Raw genomic sequence first — 19838 nt, forward strand, 5'->3', positions numbered from 1 at the left:
CATTGCTGCTGGATCAGATGAGCCATGACCATGCCTTGTAGAAGGTCCAGGAGCTCAAAGCTGAGTTCCTCCATCAACATTTTAGAACTAGAAATTACCCAACAGGAGTTCGAAGTTTAAAAAACCACTTTCTAGTGATGAAAAAACCACTATATATACCATCTAACATTTTCTTTTGAACATTAGCTAGTCTGATGTCCATCATTGTTTTGTCATGTAAACAATACTCTATCTCTATCCCATTATTCATTCTTGAGTAGTCTCAGCTCAGCTGAGTAGGTGATCCAAAGAAAAATCAGTAGGAAAACGATTTGCAAACATTAAAGATCATACCTTGAAGTTGAAGTCATACTACTTGTTTTTCTGCTGTGAAACTAACAATACTCAATCTCAGTTATGAAGCAGTGCTAAAGTCACTATCATTTTTATTGCTAGCTTTGTTCCAGCAATCTACAATTCTAGTTCGATGAGTCTATTGGATAAAGGTGTAGCCCAGAAGTTACTATACATGAGAACAACGAAGGTATAGCTTCTCTTTGTTATTTTATTCCCAAAGAGCAAACTAATGAAATCACTCTAAACAAATCATTCCAGTCCAGATAGCGATGGCGGAGATGCCCGATGAGGTTGCAATCATCTCCTTCAGGTGATTATCATGTCCAAGAGTTAAGTCTGCAGACATTTGGGTGGACAGATCAACCTAAATTATATGGCATGAACTCACTCGACAGCAATGCATTGTTCTTGGAAGCAGTGGAAGAAGGCCAAGAAGACGTCCCGGAGCCTAGTTGGTTGCACGCCTTGATTGCAGCACTCAGAGCCTCTTGTGGCCGCAAATGGTCAAGCCTCCAGCAACAGCATTGAGGCAGAGGTAAGAGATGACTGCTAACATACTAATGCTATGCACGGTGTTTATTTATTTATATTTTGTTTTGGTAGTCTTGTGGTGCCCAATAAGAAGCATGAGAGTGTGCAAATAAGTTTCTACGTTTGTGTTGGAATGCCACTTAGCACCTTTGCATGTGAGAAAAGAAAAATCTTAAGGTTGAACTGATTTCCCACCATAGTTTTTGGATGATCCTGAGTTGAGTAGGTAGGTAGGCAAGTACAATGTCCCCCCCCTCCCCCCCAGTGGTCTCATGCCTTTACTTGGGCGCTGTAAGACCCTCCAAAAACATGTATTATTATTATTATAACTGCCACATTAATGTAGTGTTCAATGAATACTGGTGGTGTTCAATGAATACCACCAGCCCTGCAACTTATTGCTGCTCACAATCGTCTGTTTGGGAAGAGTTATCTCCAGAAGTTCTGTACATTCTTGAGATGCATCGGAATTTTCCATGCTGGGAGAATCATTGCCCTCTACTATGCTAGTCGCCTGTTAGCATTGTTGCCCTGTTCCATCCCAATTACCAACTCCCAAGATCAATCTATAGTGTTGGATGGACAATCTAGGATATTTTTTCAGGCCTATAGCTTTCGCTGGCGCGTTTTTTTATAGACGGGCTTCTCTTTTCCAGCAGTTAGCTTCTCCCTGGCGCAAATCACACCCATCAAAATCTGATAGGACTTCTCTGGTCTTTGCAAGCCTTTGAAGCTCAGGGATAGATGAACAATCTTCTCGTTGGGACTGCTTCGCTGAAAGAGTTGTGTACAAACGAATACACACGTTGCTTCACCCCACTCCAGATTGATGGTGAAGCCCAAAAGCCCCACACTCTCAAAGGCAAGATCACTCCTAGGCTCAACGAAAGTGCCTAAACAACTCTGAACTGCATTATTTCCTGATCACTATTTAAACAATATAATATGTCGCATTACACCTCGACTTATGAAAGATTTTCCAGTGCTCTGTAAACAATGGCAGTCTCAGTACATAGTGGATATGACTCGAGCTCCAACTCTATTTGAGACACACTTCCACGAGCTCACTCAGATCCAACTTTCACATGAGCACACACATAGATCCGAATTCCCGGAAGCTCACCATGGTTTACAAGGTACTCGTAACTTCTACTTCGCAATGGGTTTTGAGATCTGATCTGTCAGTTCTTTTCCAGGTTGAACATGGCCCTTGCGACCAGAGCTTCAGCATACACATGGCGGAATTCACTCGATTTCCAGAATGCGACGTCCCGCTCATCGAGCAAAAGGTTGCCGAGCTCGAAGACTTACGATTCTGGAGGATGAAAGAGGCAGCAGCAGCGGGGACAAAGGCTGGAAATTCCTCAAAAGGCTTCGCTGAGTTGCTGCTGGATCAGATGAGCCACGAGCGCCTTGAAGAAGGTCCAGGAGCTCAAAGCCGAGTTCCTGGAAGATATCCCTTCAGCATTTTAGAAGCACTAGCGTAAAGATATAGTATAGTTTCGAAAGTTGGACATTGTGCCCATGGAATGGAAGTTACCAGCTTCCATGCCATGTTTAAACAAAATTCAATTCTTGAATGGCCTATGTAGGGGCAGAAAGTAGCAATGTTTTGGGCGGTGCATGTAGCGCTCTTCCTCACAGCTTTCATCCTCAAGCAATGGCTCTCCAGCATATTTCTCAATCTTCCGCCAGGCCCCGGAGGATTACCACTCATCGGCCACTTCCATCTCCTGGCCATGGGCAAGCTCCCACACATCGCACTCCAGCAGCTCTCCAAGAGATTTGGACCCCTCTTTCACTTGCACCTGGGATCTGTCCCTGTGTTCGTGGTCTCCAGTCCAGGGATGGCCAAGGAGTTTCTCAAGACCCACGGCCTCGTAACAACATAGCCTTGACTTCAGGAGCATGTCTTTCTCGCCGTATGGAGACTACTTGAAGAAGCTGAGGAAGCTCTGCGCCACGGAGCTATTCACGGCCAAGGGTGAGTTTGAACGCGCAGATCATCCGGGACGAGCTGTGGGATTTCAGTCGCGAGCTCTCGAGGGCTTCCAAGGCTGGCCAAGTTGTGTTCAATGTCATGACTCGTATCCTTATGAAGAAGACTTACTTTGGATCCAAGGCCTCTGGTGATCCCGCAATTGCGGAGGACGCCTCGAATTTCATTGGGATGATTGATGAATTTCTTGAGGTGGGAGCTGACACTGACTATTTCCCTTACTTAAGCTCGCTCGACTGGGTTGCCCGCGGGGCACAGGTGGCTGGGGACAAGATGAATGGCTTCTTGCAAAAGGTTTTGAACGAGCAGCGTCTAGTTAAACGGCATACTTTGTTTCCCCTAACTCACTTTGTCATTTTCTCCATGTAAATATATACAAGTCTTGTTTCCGCTCATTTCAGCGTCCACATGAATCTCTTGCCACCTTGGATTAGACTCTAGGCTGGCTATCTACACTCCCACTCAGCCGTGAGAGTCTATAACGCTCATATCTTCACGATGTTGTTGAAACTTGTCTTTGCTCAAAGCTTTTGTCATAATGTCTGCTGTCATCTGCTTCGTCGAAACATATCTCAGCTGCACTCTGTTCGCTAGAACCTGTTCTCGAATAAAATGTACCTTTATCTCGAAGTGTTTGGTGCGGCCGTGGAACTTCGGATTCTCCAACAACTCGATCACACTTCAATTGTCACAAAACAAAGTCACTGGCTGCTGCACTGGAACACCAATCTGCTCCAGAAAATCTGTAAGCCACCTCGCTTCTTGAGCTGCTGTTGTTGCACCAATATATTCAGCCTCGGTGGATGAAAGTGCTGTGATTGCTTGTCGCTTGCTGCTCCAGCTGCTCCAACTGCAAATCCCAAGTCTGGTCTGGTACTGATGGCTAGATAAATAAAGCATCCAACTGTGCCATCACTGCTTTCTCCTCCTCAGAGTTGGGACAGCAGAAGACCTAGATCCATGGGTGTCACCATGGGCTTGCAATCTTGCATGTTGAACTTGTGCAAGATTTCTTCAACATAATGTGCTTGAGAGAGCTTGATGACTAATACTTCTCTGTCACGAAGCACCTGGATCCCAAGGCAATAAGAAAGACGTCCAGTCGCTGAAATCTCGAACTGGGATAAAAACTGTCGCTGGCAGACGTGCTGCCATAATATTATATCTGCAAGAGGTTGGGTAGGCACTCGATTGCGAATATATGTGGCTGTATTAATCGCCTCGGCCCAGAACGATAGTGGCATTCCTGCATGAATAAGCATACTACGTGCACTCTCACAAGAGTCCAGTTCATTCTTTCAGCAACTCCATTTTGAGCAGGACTATCTGGAGCTGTAAACTGCTGCTGGATACCACTCTCATTGCACAGCTTCGTAAAATTTCGTGACTTATACTCGCCACCTCTGTCACTGCGTAGAGTCTTGAGCTGCTTGCCAAGGAGATTTTCAGCAGAAGCCTTGTAAACTTTAAAGTGATCAAGAGCTTCAGATTTCTTGGCCAAAAGTCTCACGACTGTGTAGCGTGAGTAGTCATCGATGAATATCAAAAAATACCTCATTCCACAATGACTTTGGACATGGAGAGGCCCACACACGTGTGTGAACGAGCTCAAGAGGCTGACTGCTCTTGGATTCTGAAAACATGTGCGTGCTTGTTTTCCTAGCACACAAGCCTCACAAAATTCAAGCTTGCTTGTAAACTCGAATTCTTGCATGTGCTTGATCTCTGGACACTGCTTTGAGGGCGTCTTCATGCACATGGCCTAGACGCTCATGCCACAACTGGAGATTACTCGCTCGAGTTGACTCGATCTGGCTGCTTGTCTGGAACAACCATGGTGGCGTTGAGTTTATAAAGTCCAGAATAACGTTGTCCATAAGCCACTGCTTGATCTGTCTTCTCATCTCGCATAATAGCTTGCTGGGCGTTAAAAATAAAATAGAAACCGTTGTCAGAAGCTGCACCGATTGAGAAAAGATGACACGCCAAGCCTGGAACAAAATACATGTTCCTTGTCGCAGCTCTCCTGAGGCCAGCTTTACTTGAACTGTGCCCACTGCTACAACTGAAAGAAGACTCTTGTCTCCTAAACCAACCTGCCTGCCTTAGAAATTTTCCTAAGATTCAGGAAAGCTTCTCGCCTGCCAGTCATGTGCATATTTGCTGCTGTGTCCAGCCAGATTACGTCTTGATCCTGCTGCTGAACAAACACAGGTTCTGGAATAGCTCTTACCATGAGAGCTCTTGACTGGTTTGTATAGCCAGTCTTGGCGTTCTTTCTCCCCAATCCTCGAGGACGCCCTGCTAACCTGTCTTGGCATTCTCTGGCATTGATGAAATAGGTATGAAGGAAAAGTACTGCGCAGTATTGATACACCACTTCTTGATTTATATACACGCCCTAGTTCCTTTGATTGTGCCTTGATCTCCAACACTCCCCCTCAATCTGATGTCTTTTAATCAGATCGCTGCTCCCCCTGTGAGACCAGTCTGAGTTGTCGTTGTAGTCATTCAAACTGTCGAACTTCAATTGTAGTCTTTGTGAGCAGATCCAGTCATCTTCGTTGTAGGGATGTATCTCAGCTTGACTTCTTCTCTCTTGATCCACTCCCTGATAAAGTAATGATGCATCTCCCTAGTTAATATAACCCAGACCCAAATAATGAGTTAAAATTTTTTTTTTTAAGAGCACTAGAAGCATAAGATCAGAAGAGCCTTTTCCTTTGCCTCAATCCAAAATGTTTTTTTGTGGAAATGATGCTATAAAAGTGTTTTCGTTTTTTATAGAAAACAAATTTAACACTTATTTTATATATAAATCATTTGTATCCGCAAGCAAACTTATAGACTTCTAAGTAGCAGTGATTTATCCATGGCTCAGATCTATTATCCTATTTTTTGAGCAGCCCAAACTTAAAAACCAGCCTCAACCTGACGAATTCTTGCCCATGAAAGAAGCACGCTAGCTGGACAGCAGGTTTTGGGCAAAAGAATGGACGTTCCATTGGATGACAGTGGAAACCAGCCTCTTTCCTTTTCTGTTTCAGAACTGTGCCGTGGGAACTTTGCATACACTGGATAAAATTTGAGGCAATCGAGAGGCAGTTTAGCTACCACCATTACTCGAATGTGCTCTGCAATCAGACATGCAGTGATATCTGCATGTAAGAGAGGAAAAAGTACAGTCGCTGCCTGTGCTCCCATCCTATGGACGCTTAGCTTGTTGGACATTGCAAAATAGCTTGACGTCCCCAGCCAAGAGAGCCAGCAGCATCTCTCGGTACAAAAAACAGCACTTTGATCCTGCCAGGGAGCAGAGAACGCTGCTAGAAGGCAGTTATACATGAGCTTCGGAAAAAACTTTCGTGTTCTCCCTAGATCACGTACATGCTCATAGCAGCCTTTCAGTCTCTACATGTATATAATTCGTGCTTCCTTTCACATTTTCTGCAAAAACTACAAGAAGTCGCGGCAGTCCGAGACAAAGCCCGTCGCGGCAGTGTATGGAGATGCCAGATAAATCTGCGCTTCTTTGTGGCCCATGCGTCCAGGAAAGTTGCGATTCGTGGTTGAAACACACACCTGGAGTTTCTCTAAGCTAAGAGGACAAAGGGAGAACTTAAAGAACATTACCTTGGACTCATTGAGCATACGTGTCTTTGGGACCCCCCAAGCATGCGGCACACGAGGGAGAAGTGGGAGTGTCGCATCCAGCCTCCTCGAAGATCTGTGCGCACGTTTTCCCGTCTGCCTCGGGGAGTGGCATTGCGTACAAGTCCACCCACACCTGTTGATCCATTAGTTTTGGATGAACTAATAGAAAACGAAAAAAGAATGAATGAACCTTTTGTGTTGCCGGCACGAGGAAGGTTGGAACCTTGACTTTTTGGCCCTGCGGAAGTTAAACAAAGAAGGGAAATGTAAGCCGCAGGGCGAAGGTAGAAAAAAAAGCTCTTTTACTCACGGCTTTGTTGAGGAGCTTGGCTGCAACTACAACGTCCTCCGTCTTGCCTCCCGTGCAGGAGCCAATGTACACTCGGTCGATCTTCACATCTTTGCAGTTCCTGGCTAATGCTCGTTTATCCGGAGAATGCGGCTGCACACAAAAAGAGACTGACTGCACGTGGTCAAAACAACTACAGTACCTTCGCAACAACTGGTTCAAGCTTGGATACATCAGTTCTATACTCCTGTATAAACTTGCAAAAGTATCAACATGACGCAAGGCATAGCATTCAATGCTTACGTCGCGCCAGCGTCACTATACACGGATTCGAACTCCTGTGTTTTGCCCCTCGAACAAATAAACTAAAACTTACCTTCAACTATAGGTGACTTCATCCGCAGGCACAACGTCATTTTAATCGCCATATTGCACAACGTCATTCTGTCTTTCATCTGCGTGAGTTCCGATCTCGAAATCAGGTGGACAATCTCGACGAGGTAAGGGGAAAAAAATACTGACCGTCATACGTTCTACAGCTGTTTTAACAAACTCCATTGATTTGTATGTTGCACCGGAAACAGTGATCTCTCCAATGATTTGTGTGCCTCAACGTGCATATAAGTACTTCAAGTACAGGGAGCCAGCTCTCGCTAAAAATCCAAACACACCTGCAGTATCAAATCCTTGGCCAGCAAATATGACGGCATTTCTCCATCAAGAACAAATCTCAATGTTCCGGGCACCTAAGCTTGTAAGAAGAAACAAAGATGCCAAAAGCGCCTACTTGCCTTTAGTAAAAAAATTCCAGTTCCCATGATGAAACCAGCATCGGTGTTTCCTATTCCAGTAGCGAATTGTCCAGACGCTCCAGCAGTGCAAGTATGCGAGTCAGTTCCAAAAAGAACCTAGAGACAACAACTGAACCGTCTCTCACGCAATACAAGACATCAAAGATCAGACTCACCTCGCCCGGACTGCAGTGACCTTCCTGAGCAAGAGCAACGTGGCAAACACCCTTGTAGTCGGGATTTGCCTGCATCAAATCCGGGTTAGAGCGACCGAATCACGTACAAACACCGCAAACGTACCCGAAAGTCACCCCTGTCAGTGATATCGTAAAAATACTTGATACTTTGCTCTTTTGAAAAGTCCCCCAAAATATCCACATTTCGATTAGCGCGCTCGTCCGCAGTAAAGATGTAGTGATCGGGGATGATCACAATCTTCTCGCGATCCCAAACCTGAGGGCACATTTCACCGTTAGCACCGAATTCCTTTTTGAAAATCCCAATTGGCCCAGGCCCGCAAACATTGTGTGTCATGAGAACATCGGCATTGACCCACACATTCTCCCCAGGCACCAATTTTGTCTTCTCGGAAGCGCGAGCGAGAATTTTCTGTCAGTGTCATTGCGTGCTTCACCTGAGAGAAAATCCAGGACGAAATCGAGAAACTGTGGCTGGTACACTAGAGTTTCTAGACGACGATCAGTACACGAACTTGGAGTCGGCTCTGCTCGCTCTGGGATGCCGGGAGTGCGTTCTTCCTGCGGAAAATGCCAAGAGCGTCGACGGTCGGGAATCCGAGACGTGCTGGCTCGATGCAACGTGCGACTGACTGAGAAGAAGAAGGCGGAGTTTAAGTCCCGAGACATCGAGCAAGATCTAAGCCGGCTTATCAAGAGTACATCGGTTGAGGAGCTCCGAGAACTCGTAAGTTGCGTCAGCGGCATTAGCAGCTCTACTTGCATACACGGATATCTTCACAGACGACAGCAATCACGGGAAGTATAGGCTTCAGCAGTACAGCCTCGACACATACATGCGGCTGGACGCGGCCGCATTGCGAGCGCTGCACGTACTCGAGTCCAAGAATGATCCGAACAAGAACCCTCTTTGGATTAATGAATCGCACGTCCACTGCTGGGATGGGCAAGAGGCTACTGAACAGGTGGCTGAAGCAGCCTCTACTTGACGTTGATGAGATCAAGCACAGGCATGACGTCGTCCAGATGTTTGTAGAAGACTCCGAGCTGCGGGAAAGTTTAAAGAACTGCCTCAAACGTGTGCCGGATGTTGAGCGCCTGACACGGAAGCTCGAGAGGTCGAGAGCTACGTTGCAAGACCTCGTGAAGCTTTATCAGGTTCGTAGTTACTGAACACCTTGCTTACTGTAAATGGTCTGATCATTGGTATACAGGTAAGTGTTCGTCTCTCCGTCGTCAAAGATGCTCTTGAACGTTATGAAGGCGAGCTTGCGTCCGCCATCGAGGAACGGTACGTCGTTCCGTTGAGAGAGTGGACGCTTGCTGAACATCCCGGAAGATACGACGCACTGATCGAAAGCGCATCGACCTGGATCAAATCAAGAATGGCGAGTACATCATTTCGGCATCATATGACAGCAGCTTAAAAACCATCAAAGCTGACCGTGATGCTGTGGAGGAAGAGATCCGTGAAGCTCATGAACAAGCCGCGAACGATTTGGATCTTCCTGCTGATAAGTCGCTGAAGCTGGACAAAACGATGGGGGCACGTATTCAGGAGCACGAAGAAGGAGGAGCCTAAAGTTCGCAAGAAACTAGCGGTGCGATAAAGTTCACAACTTCCAAGCTTCGAAGGCTTAGCGAAAGATAATGTCGGATATCCTGTACAAATTTTGACTTCACTATTTAACATTGAATGGAGGTTAACGAAAAAACTTTGCCAGCGCTATACAAAAGGAGGGGCTTCAACGATTGAGGGGCAGAAAGTAGCAATGTTTTGGGCAGTCACGCTCTTCCTCTTCTCAGCTTTCATTCTCAGGCAATGGCTCTCCAGCATATCTCTCAATCTTCCACCAGGTCCCAGAGGATTACCTCTCATCGGCCACTTCCATCTCCTGGCCATGGGCAAGCTGCCACACATCGCACTCCAGCAGCTCTCCAAGAGATTTGGACCCCTCTTTCACTTGCGCCTGGGATCTGTCCCTGTGTTCGTGGTCTCCAGTCCAGCGATGGCCAAGGAGTTTCTCAAGATCCACGACACGGAATTCGCCTATAGGCCTCGTAACAACACAGCCTCCATAATCTTTGACTTCAGGAGCATGTCTTTCTCGCCGTATGGAGACTACTGGAAGAAGCTGAGGAAGCTCTGTGCCACGGAGCTATTCACGGCCAAGAGGGTGAGTTTGAACGCGCAGATCATCCGGGACGAGCTGTGGGATCTCAGTCGCGAGCTCTCGAGGGCTTCCAAAGCTGGCCAAGTTGTGGGCGTGAGATCACATTTGAGGGCGCTGAGCTTCAATGTCATGACTCGTATCCTTATGAAGAAGACTTATTTTGGGTCCAAGGCGTCTGGTGATCCCGCGATTGCGGAAGACGCCTCGAATTTCATTGGGATGATTGATGAGTTTCTTGAGGTGGGAGCTGAGTTTTCGATCACTGACTATTTCCCCTACTTAAGCTGGCTCGACTTGGTTGCCCGCCGCGCAAAGGTGGCTGGGGATAAGATGAATGGCTTCTTGCAAAAGGTTTTGGACGAGCAGCGCCCTGGTGAGGTTCCCGATTTCGTGGAGATCACAAGGTCTCACATTGGAAACGATGCGGCCAATCTCAAAGCTCTGCTCATGGTAAGTTGCAAACCTAGTAGTTTTTATTTAGTTTTTATTTACTTGATTATTTTGATAGGATCTACTGCTGGGTGGATCTGAAACATCATCAACAGTGATCGAGTGGGCTCTGGCGGAACTTCTTCACCACCCAGATTGGATGATTAAAGCTCAGCAAGAGATTGAGAACGTTGTCGGACACACACGCATGGTCGAAGAAGCAGACATATCCAAGCTCGAGGTTTTGAATGCCATCATCAAGGAAAGCTTTCGTCTCCATCCTCCCGTTTCTTTGCTCATACCACACGCATCGGTCGAGGCTCAGAATGTTGCAGGCTATGACATCCCCAAGAATGCAACGCTTATTGTGAATGTCTACGCAATTGGCAGAGACCCTCAAGTTTGGAGTGATCCTCTGGAGTTCCAGCCCCAGCGATTCATTGGCAGCAGCATCGGTGTCAATGGCCAAGACTTTGAGCTGCTTCCATTCGGATCTGGAAAGAGGTCTTGCCCCGGGCTTCTTCTGGGTATTAGAAACGTCCAGCTCGTTCTTTCCAATCTTCTACATGGATTCGAGTGGAAATTTCCTGGAAGCCCAAAAGATCAGCCTATGGATGAAGCTACAGCAGTCGTAAACTACATGGCACACACTCTCAAAGCCAGGATCACTCCCAGACTCAACGAAAGTGCTTACACCACTCTCAAGTTGACTCAGGAATAGAAAAAATAAAAAATGTCCAACATGCTTTTTGATCCACAGAGTAAAACTTTACTAGCATAGTGTTTACCGTTCATGTGTGCCTGCATGGGACCTAATTTACCTCACTCTCATTCTTAATGATCCGGGCAATAGGTAAACAAGGTGAGAAATTAATACAAAGATGGATAAAACACACAAAGTTTGGAGATTCATGTTTGATTTCTGTTGGTTCCGACACTTGTCCCTTCTTCACTGTTCAACAAGCTAGTTTTGGTTTACAAGTTTATAAAGAAACTAGACAGCAAATGCTAGGTGGCTGGCAAAGGTTATAGTTAATAAAATCCCAGCAAAGCCAACTGTTATATTATCACCACCCAACCATGTTAAAAAGTGGCTGTAACTCTTTGTTATGTTTTCTTTCTACACTGGATTCTGTGCAATTGAAAAGAATTTAAAGGAAAAACTCCCACAGCTCAACACCCTCTTCCCTCTCGTCAAGGCTACTTGATTGTTAATGTCTAGAGTTTCACTATATAAACATGTAACTGTGTTATAGAGCTTTGTAACTCCTAGATTCCAGAGATTTATTCTTTCTTCTTTTAAATTTTAGTTCCTCTCTCAACTAACATAAATGTCAAATATCTATAGCTAGCACACCCAGAGTTCACCTGTAAATAAGTGGGAAGTTAAAGCACATTCATTGCAAGAGCTTGGCGATGGGCACTGTTTTTTGGAGGAGAAATATGCACACTGAGCTGTGTGTTATGCATTAGATAACGATGTCTGCATGATCATTAGCAGATGATCGGTGGAAATGCGCTGGGGAAAGGTCACAATCCAAGCTTCTTCTGCTCTTGTAAAGGTGAAAGAACAGAAAAATTAAAAAAATCAATGGTTCTAATCATCAAACACGGCCATCCCCTGTTTGTGGGAAAGAATAGTCTCCAGTAAGCTTTAGGTTGCAATCCCACGTCCTAGTGTGTCCAGGATGCCCAAACGTCTTTGCAAAATAAAAATGTATTTACACTGCTTTCAGTAAAGAACTTGTGTGGGATTGCCACACAATAAACTTAACAGCATTTGTTCCTCTAGGAATTCATCCCATTTGAAGAAATTACATAAAATGTAGGGAAGAAAAAGGTGGAGAGGACTGGTCTACTGCAGTCTTGCCTTCTGCCTTCTTTAGGCCATGGCGAGCCTCTGGTTAAATCTGTCCCCAGCTGAGATGGACGTTTGCAAATTCTAGCTCCTTTTGGTTGCAAGATACTTCTGGAAAAAAGGGACCAGGGGGGGGGGGGGGGGGGGTTGGTTTGTTAATACATCTTTTGCATATAAATTATGGAGTATTGACCCACTATATAGTAGAAAAACTACATAATTTTACTTACTACCTCTTCCATGTTATTTTTCTTGCAAGTCCAAGATCCTTGCCAAGACTCCTTTTCATCATTATCACATTGAACCTCCATTTGGATGTGAGGGGCCTTCAACTCATATTGTGGATTCCCCTCCATATCACATAAAGGAGGAACCTCATTTTGATATGGAACCTCCTCATGAGAACCTTCTACTTTGTCACTTTCAACCAAGGCCCCTCCATTTAGTGTGGAGGAGGAACCTCATCCTCATATAGGGCCTCCTCATGGAACAAGGTTCCTTCTCCAAGGTGGAGGTAACTTAGGTTAGAAGTGATGTGATGGAGGATCATAGGGTTTTTTTGCAAAGAGCTTCTATATGATATCAGGTTACCTCCACCACCTTCATCTTACATGGAGAAGAAACCTCCCATCTTGGTGTTTGCACCACCTCATTGCTTGGAGGCACCACCTCTTTCTCCTCCATCTCCATTATACATAGTGTTTGCACCACCTCATTGCTTGGAGGCACCACCTCCATCTCCATTATGCATAGGGTTTACACCCCTTTATTGCTTGGAGGCAGTACCTTATCTATTTTGGAGACTGCATCCACATCCTTGTTTGGAAGCTTTATTTTTTCATGTGATGGCTCCTTGTATAGAGATTTATCATAACTGTATTTGTGTTGTGTCTTGAGTTGAGTGTAAACTTAGTCATTATTACTTAAACTCAAGAACATTTAACTCTAAGTATCCCAAAACTCTTAACCAATCATTCTCTTTAATTAATTGCATTGGGTAAAGCCATAACAAGAGTCACATAAACTTCTTGAAGTTGCTAGACAAAGGCAAGAATGACTTGTTGCAAAGAGATTAAAATTTAATATTAAAATTTGAAAATAAAAATCATAAATAATTAATGTCCCACACTACAGGATAAATATGCCACTTGGCACATCTTTTGGCACATCTAAATCATTTGGTTTCACCTGTTACTTATATCCCCTTGTTTATTTTCATGAGAGCATCATCTAGCATGGTTAGATGTCACTCTATTCTACTACTGTTGTTTGTATCCCTTTTTCCAACTCATGAAAACTAATGGCATTGTTAGTAGTGGAGGAGTTACATTATGCATACTCCATAGATGAATTCTCTTCACCCACCTCAATGTAGTGAGAATGTTTCTCAATACAACAAAAATGAAAGACAAATTATAAATAAATTAAAATGTAAAATATCTCACTTATATCATTACAATTGACAAGAACAACATGTTTGTTTAGCCCAAATATTACGTGCTCTTAATGTATGTTCATACTTTGCACAAAAGTAAACAATGAAGAACTTATAATTTATATATGCTTACAAGTATACTAATAACATATGCTCATGAAAATGTGTCAATATGATTTAATGGGCCAAATCTCCATTTTCCTTCCAAATCTCTATTTTCAAGTGAGGTAACTAGTTATCCACCCGTACTACAGTCCCATTGTGGTGGATACTCATAAGAGGAAGGATATATATATGGATGCTCAATACGTACAATTTTAAATTTAGGGGTAGATATATTTTGTTCAAGGGTATATTATATTTTTTAGTAGCCACTAATAAATGGGAATTAGGGTAGGAATATATCTTGTTCAAAGGTATATTATATTTTTTAGTAGCCACTAATAAATGAGAATCGAACTCATGTTATTTGCTTTGATACCACATCTCTCTCCCTTTAATGTAATTAGAAATAAAATAATTGAACCTTTAGTGACTGTTTTATCCCTATTTATCCATAAGATTTCAAGGATCCACGGTGACAATATATTTAAATCTCATCCCATGATTACATGTGTTATATACAATATATAAGAATGGTGTTTACAATTGATTTTTGCCCTTTTACTCTTTGAAACCTATATGCACATGAGAAGTTGTGATGGCTACATAAAAAAAAAGAACTACCTTGTTGCAACACCCATGGTATACTACAAGAAAAAACTTGTGCTCTTTACTAGCCTACAATCAATCTTTATTAATGTCAATTGGTCCTCAATCACTAATTTTAGCTCTTACACATTGCAACACCTATGCCCATGAGAAAAAAACCTTGGTACTAGTGCTGCCCACAATCAATGACACTTACAAAAACCCTAGCCATATTTGCTATGTGCTGGAGAGAGAAGCCAAGAGTTTGAGAGAAAATAAAGTAAGCAGAAAATGGGTGGCAAGCAAGAGACAAGTGCCAAGCAAGAAATGGCAAGCAAGAAAATAGCTAGGTATGCCAAAACTAGTGAGAGATATGTGCAGCAATGTCAGTTATGCAAGCACACCAATGGCAAATATCACAAACTTGTACAATAGATGTCACTCTCACTTTAGGAAAGAGTTAAAGAAGCCTTTGTAATTTTTCACTTTACCTTTCTTGATGTAGTGGTCTAATGTGGCATTAGTCTTCCCTTCCATGTGTTTAACGCAGGGCATGATGATGTGGTAGAGCCCATCTAAATATATATATCACTTACCAATCTCTATAACAATTGAAATATGATGTGAGTATGTTTGCAAACTTTGTAAATAGCAACAATAAAAAAATGTATAAACTCTTCTTCTAGGCCTTAGCAGTAAAATCACTTTTTAATTAATTAATTAATGCCCTCATTAATATAACCGAGACCTAAATAAAGTGAATGCATTATATTTGCAAAAGTTAAAAATCACTTTTTAATTAATTAATATAATTGATAATAATAGTTAATATAACCCAGACAAGTTAAAAATCATTTCTTTTTCTACAAGAAGCATAAGATCAAACTCACATAACCTCAAATGAGAAGAGCCTTTCCTTTGCCTCAATCCAAAATGTTTTGTTGTTGTTTGAATGGTTTTTTTTAGTAGAAAACAAATTTAACACTTATTTTTATATATAAATCATTTGTATCCGCAAACAAACTAGGAAAATAAGATGGAAAGAACTTATAGACTTTTAAGTAGCAGTGATTTATCCATGGCTGAGATCTACTATCTTATTTCTTGAGCAGCCAGGTAAGGTTTTGGGCAAATGAATGGACATTTGATCACCATTGACAGCAGGTGGAAGTAAGGTTTTGAGCAAATTCACCATTGGATAACAGTGGAAACCAGCCTTCTGTTTCAGAACTGTATTTTTCTTTGCGGTGGGAACTTTGCATACACTGGATAAAATTTGAGGCAATCGAGAGGCAGTTTAGCTACCACCATTACTCGAATGTGCTCTGCAATCACCAGTGATAAGAGAGGAAAAAGTAGTCGCTGCCTGTGCTCCCTTCCTATAGACGCTTAGCATTGCAAAATAGCTTGACGTGGTGCATGTGAGCCCCAGCCAAGAGAGCCAGCAGCATCTCTCGGTACAAAAGACAGCACTTTGATCCTGCCCGGGAGCAGAAAACGCTGCTAGAAGGCAGTTATACATGAGACTTTCGTGTTCTCCCTAGATCACGTACATGCTCATAATAAACTGCTGTGAGGAGCCTTTCAGTCTCTACATATATATATATATATATATATATATTTCGTGCTTCCTTTCACATTTTCTGCAAAAAACTACAAGAAGTCGCGGCAGTCCGAGACAAAGCCCGTGAGAGCCGAGGCCGCGGCAGTGTATGGAGACGCCAGATAAATCTGCGCTTCTTTGTGGCCCATGCGTCCAGGAAAGTTGCGATTCGTGGTTGAAACACACACCTGAAGGTTCTCTAAGGCAAGAGGACAAAGGGAGAACTTAAACAACATTACCTTGGGCTCATTCATTCGAGCATAGGTGTCTTTGGGACCCCCCAAGCATGCGGCACACGAGGGAGAAGCGGGAGTGTCGCATCCAGCCTCCTCGAAGATCTGTGCGCACGTTTTCCCGTCTGCCTCGGGGAGTGGCATTGCGTACAAGTCCACCCACACCTGTTGATCCATTAGTTTTGGATGAACTAATAGGAAAACGAAAAAAGAATGAATGAACCTTTTGTGTTGCCGGCACGAGGAAGGTTGGAACCTTGACTTTTTGGCCCTGCGGAAGTTAAACAAAGAAGGGAAATGTAAGCCGCAGGGCGAAGGTAGATAAAAAGGATCTTTTACTCACGGCTTTGTTGAGGAGCTTGGCTGCAGCTACAAAGTCTTCCGTCTTGCCTCCCGTGCAGGAGCCAATGTACACTCGGTCGATCTTCACATCTTTGCAGTCCCTGGCTAACGCTCGTTTATCCGGAGAATGCGGCTGCACACACACAAAAAAATTATAAACAGACCAAGTGCAAGTGGTCAAGACAATTACAGTTACCTTCGCAACAACTGGTTCAAGCTTGGATACATCAATTCTATACTCCTGTATAAACCTGCAAAAGTATCAACATGACGCAAGGCATAGCGTTCAATGCTTACGTCGCGCCAGCGTCACTATACACGGATTCGAACTCCTTGTCTGTTTTGCCCTGAAGAATCAAGACAGGTCGTCTCCTCGAACAAATAAACTAAAACTTACCTTCAGATAACTATAGGTGACTTCATCCGCAGGCACAACGCCATTTTTGCCTCCAGCTTCAATCGCCATATTGCACAACGTCATTCTGTCCTCCATCTGCGTGAGTTCCGATCTCGAAATCAGGTGGACAATCTCGATGAGGTAAGGGGAAAAAAATACTGACCGTCATACGTTCTACAGCTGTTCCAACAAACTCCATTGATTTGTATGTTGCACCGGAAACAGTGATCTCTCCAATGATCTGTGTGCCTCAACGCGCATATAAGTACTTCAAGTACAGGGAGCCAGCTCTTGCTAAAAATCGAAACACACCTGCAGTATCAAATCCTTGGCCAGCAAATATGACGGCATTTCTCCATCAAGAACAAATCTCAATGTTCCGGGCACCTAGACAGTAGCGAAGCTTGTAAGAAGAAACAAAGATGCAAAAAGCGCCTACTTGCCTTTAGTAAAATTTTTCCAGTTCCCATGATGAAACCAGCATCGGTGTTTCCTATTCCAGTAGCGAATTGTCCAAACGCTCCAGCGGTGCAAGTATGCGAGTCAGTTCCAAAAAGAACCTAGAGACAACAACTGAACCATCTCTCACGCAATACAAGACATCAAAGATCAGACTCACCTCGCCCGGACGGCAGTGACCTTCTTGAGCAAGAGCAACGTGGCAAACACCCTTGTAGTCGGGATTTGCCTGCATCAAATCCGGGTTAGAGCGACAGAATCACATACAAACACCGCAAACGTACCCGAAAGTCACCCCTGTCAGTGATATCGTAAAAATACTTGATACTTTGCTCTTTTGAAAAGTCCCGCAAAATATCCACATTTCGATTAGCGCGCTCGTCCGCAGTAAAGATGTAGTGATCGGGGATGATCACAATCTTCTCGCGATCCCAAACCTGAGGGCACAGATCTAGAAAAGAGAAAAATGTGTAGCATACGTACTTTAGCGTTAGCACCGAATTCCTTCTTGAAAATCCCAATGGTCCCAGGCCCGCAAACATCGTGTGTCATGAGAACATCGGCATTGACCCACACATTCTCCCCAGGCACCAATTTTGTCTTCTCGGAGGCGCGAGCGAGAATTTTCTCAGTCAGTGTCATTGCGTGCTTCACCTGAGAGAAAATCCAGGACGAAATCCACAAACTGTAGCTCGAATGCGGGGAAAAACTTACCGCTCCAGTGGAAGCAGGGGGTCGCTGCTGCTGCGGCGGCGCCATCACTGCCGAAATGGTGCTGCTGCGCCTGCTCATCGGCCTGGCATTCACGGAGAAATAGGACGAATGCAGCATCGCGCCTTCCATGATCCACAAACCCTAAACCCTATTTCGAGGCGATTATTCCTCTCAAATTTGACGGCTGAGATAGAGTGACACGTGGATAAGAATCTCCCTAGGAAGATTCTATTTTATCTTTAAACTCGCAGCGCTCTAGAAGGTTTTATGTTTATGGTCAAAGTCCTCCGGTCATTGTCCTACTTTACACGCACTTTGACCGATCCCGTGACACTCAAAGAAACGTAAAATCGAATCGACTTGAGAAGAGGATGATCATCCTGGCACTCGCTGTCGATCCAAACGCTACACAAATCGCTCCTCCACTGAGTGGTTATGATCATGGATTGAACCACCCGCTCCAGAGACACCTTCTCGTAGGTATTGAACGATCCATTCATCCAAGGGAAATTGATACGTGTTCTTGGCAGGATTTGCTTGCTTCCTGGCGGTTTTCACCTTGACAATGATCATCATCTACGCCAGGAAAGAGCTCCACCGGCGGTGTAGCAAAACGCAGCTCGAATTGGGCCAGTCGGCGCGCAAATCCCTCTCCCAAGTCCGCCAATTCTCCTTCCAGGAGATGGAGCTCGCCACGAACGGATTCTCCGAGAATCGCCGGCTGGGCGATGGTGGATTTGGCACAGTCTACGCAGGAACCCTTGGCGGTGGCGGCGACGTCGTCGCGGTGAAGCTCCTCCACCGATCGCCCCAGCAAGCATCGCCCCAGTTCATGGCGGAGATCGACATCCTCTCGCGATTCAAGCACCCAAATCTCGTCCAGCTCCTGGGCTGCTCTACCGACGGCCAATCCCTCCTCCTCGTCTACGAATTCGTGGGCAATGGCACCCTCGCCGATCACCTCCACACCAAGAAATCGCGATTGCCGTGGCTCACACGGCTCGCCATCGCCATCGACATCGCCCAGGTCTTGGCATACCTGCACTCCTACTCGATCCTCCACCGCGACGTCAAATCCACAAACGTTCTTCTCGACGAGGGCTTCCACGCCAAGCTGGGCGATTTCGGGCTCTCCAAAGCGGCCGCCGCCGCCGCCGCGGTCGAAGGACACGTGTCAATCGGGGCGCAAGGCACGGCGGGATACCTGGACCCCGAGTACCACCAGTGCTACGCGCTCACGGACAAGAGCGACGTCTACAGCTTTGGCGTGCTGCTCATGGAGCTCATCACCGCCAAGCCGGCGGTGGATTTCTCGCGCGAGCGCGTCAATCTCGCGCCCTACGCCGTGGGGATGCTCCAGGCCGGCGCGTTCGAGCAGATTATCGATCCCCACCTGGAGGCCGCCAGGAATTGCATGGTGAGGGCGATGGCGCTGCGCGTTGCCGAGATCGCATTCCAGTGCCTGGCCGCGAATCGCGAGGATCGGCCGCGGATGGTTGACGTGGCTGCCGCCCTAATCCATGTCGCGGAAGAACCCTAATTTCCGATCCCAAGAATCCTTTTTATTCGTTAAAAATGCGATGTTTGATCGGAGCTGGATAGCTTTCTTTTTGTCCTGTTGCTTTCTAAAGCATACACGTGTGACCATTTTGCGGCTGGGATTGCGGTTGGAATGTAGCCGTCGGGAGCATATCCGGTAGAATATGC

At 45.0% G+C, this 19838-nt stretch overlaps 5 protein-coding genes and 1 pseudogene across 6 annotated transcripts; 4 read left to right on the plus strand and 2 right to left on the minus strand.

Moving 5' to 3' along the window:
* The first annotated feature begins 2474 nt into the window (after positions 1 to 2474).
* On the plus strand, positions 2475 to 3235 carry LOC112350704 (psoralen synthase-like). Its single transcript, XM_024687371.1, has 2 exons — positions 2475 to 2747; positions 2870 to 3235. Exons 1-2 carry the CDS (start codon positions 2475 to 2477, stop codon positions 3233 to 3235), a joined length of 639 nt encoding a protein of 212 aa, XP_024543139.1.
* A 3271-nt stretch (positions 3236 to 6506) lies between these two features.
* On the minus strand, positions 6507 to 8219 carry LOC9636237 (annotated as a pseudogene).
* A 393-nt stretch (positions 8220 to 8612) lies between these two features.
* On the plus strand, positions 8613 to 9362 carry LOC9660914 (DNA mismatch repair protein MSH2). The gene is made up of 2 exons (XM_024687335.1): positions 8613 to 8955; positions 9012 to 9362. The coding sequence occupies exons 1-2, from the start codon at positions 8686 to 8688 to the stop codon at positions 9222 to 9224; spliced, it is 483 nt and encodes a 160-aa protein (XP_024543103.1). The 5' UTR covers positions 8613 to 8685; the 3' UTR covers positions 9225 to 9362.
* Positions 9363 to 9470: 108 nt separating this feature from the next.
* LOC9636238 (flavonoid 3'-monooxygenase) lies at positions 9471 to 11192 on the plus strand. Its single transcript, XM_002982262.2, has 2 exons — positions 9471 to 10421; positions 10480 to 11192. Exons 1-2 carry the CDS (start codon positions 9570 to 9572, stop codon positions 11119 to 11121), a joined length of 1494 nt encoding a protein of 497 aa, XP_002982308.2. The 5' UTR covers positions 9471 to 9569; the 3' UTR covers positions 11122 to 11192.
* A 4708-nt stretch (positions 11193 to 15900) lies between these two features.
* LOC9660915 (3-isopropylmalate dehydratase large subunit, chloroplastic) lies at positions 15901 to 18294 on the minus strand. The gene is made up of 14 exons (XM_002982375.2): positions 18132 to 18294; positions 17901 to 18071; positions 17702 to 17854; positions 17578 to 17646; positions 17402 to 17518; positions 17271 to 17345; positions 17122 to 17199; positions 16959 to 17054; positions 16859 to 16908; positions 16758 to 16812; positions 16563 to 16694; positions 16443 to 16490; positions 16226 to 16384; positions 15901 to 16174 (listed from the first exon to the last, which is right to left on the minus strand). The coding sequence occupies exons 1-14, from the start codon at positions 18258 to 18260 to the stop codon at positions 16037 to 16039; spliced, it is 1470 nt and encodes a 489-aa protein (XP_002982421.1). The 5' UTR covers positions 18261 to 18294; the 3' UTR covers positions 15901 to 16036.
* A 52-nt stretch (positions 18295 to 18346) lies between these two features.
* LOC9660916 (LEAF RUST 10 DISEASE-RESISTANCE LOCUS RECEPTOR-LIKE PROTEIN KINASE-like 1.1) lies at positions 18347 to 19742 on the plus strand. 2 transcript variants are annotated; one of them, XM_024687326.1, is made up of 2 exons: positions 18347 to 18611; positions 18662 to 19742. In XM_024687326.1, the coding sequence occupies exons 1-2, from the start codon at positions 18503 to 18505 to the stop codon at positions 19669 to 19671; spliced, it is 1119 nt and encodes a 372-aa protein (XP_024543094.1). In that variant the 5' UTR covers positions 18347 to 18502; the 3' UTR covers positions 19672 to 19742. The 2 variants fall into 2 exon arrangements, with proteins under 2 accessions (XP_024543094.1, XP_002982309.2); XM_002982263.2 differs by having other exon boundaries at positions 18542 to 18607.
* Positions 19743 to 19838: the final 96 nt, after the last annotated feature.

Source organism: Selaginella moellendorffii, unplaced genomic scaffold (assembly GCF_000143415.4).
Source record: "Selaginella moellendorffii unplaced genomic scaffold, v1.0 SELMOscaffold_53, whole genome shotgun sequence".
Lineage (NCBI taxonomy): Eukaryota > Viridiplantae > Streptophyta > Lycopodiopsida > Selaginellales > Selaginellaceae > Selaginella > Selaginella moellendorffii.

Bases quoted from the DNA above. Each gene is read 5' to 3' on its own strand.
- LOC112350704 (XM_024687371.1), top strand. From the start codon at position 2,475: ATGTTTTGGGCGGTGCATGTAGCGCTCTTCCTCACAGCTTTCATCCTC. The intron at 2,748-2,869 runs GTAACAACATAG...TTGAACGCGCAG, and splicing joins TTCTCAAGACCCACGGCCTC to ATCATCCGGGACGAGCTGTG.
- LOC9660914 (XM_024687335.1), top strand. From the start codon at position 8,686: ATGATCCGAACAAGAACCCTCTTTGGATTAATGAATCGCACGTCCACT. The intron at 8,956-9,011 runs GTTCGTAGTTAC...ATTGGTATACAG, and splicing joins ACCTCGTGAAGCTTTATCAG to GTAAGTGTTCGTCTCTCCGT.
- LOC9636238 (XM_002982262.2), top strand. From the start codon at position 9,570: ATGTTTTGGGCAGTCACGCTCTTCCTCTTCTCAGCTTTCATTCTCAGG. The intron at 10,422-10,479 runs GTAAGTTGCAAA...TTATTTTGATAG, and splicing joins ATCTCAAAGCTCTGCTCATG to GATCTACTGCTGGGTGGATC.
- LOC9660915 (XM_002982375.2), bottom strand. From the start codon at position 18,260: ATGGAAGGCGCGATGCTGCATTCGTCCTATTTCTCCGTGAATGCCAGG. The intron at 17,855-17,900 runs GTACGTATGCTA...CTGTGCCCTCAG, and splicing joins AATTCGGTGCTAACGCTAAA to GTTTGGGATCGCGAGAAGAT. The intron at 16,813-16,858 runs GTAAGCATTGAA...ATACTTTTGCAG, and splicing joins TATAGTGACGCTGGCGCGAC to GTTTATACAGGAGTATAGAA.
- LOC9660916 (XM_024687326.1), top strand. From the start codon at position 18,503: ATGATCATCCTGGCACTCGCTGTCGATCCAAACGCTACACAAATCGCT. The intron at 18,612-18,661 runs GTATTGAACGAT...TGTTCTTGGCAG, and splicing joins CCAGAGACACCTTCTCGTAG to GATTTGCTTGCTTCCTGGCG.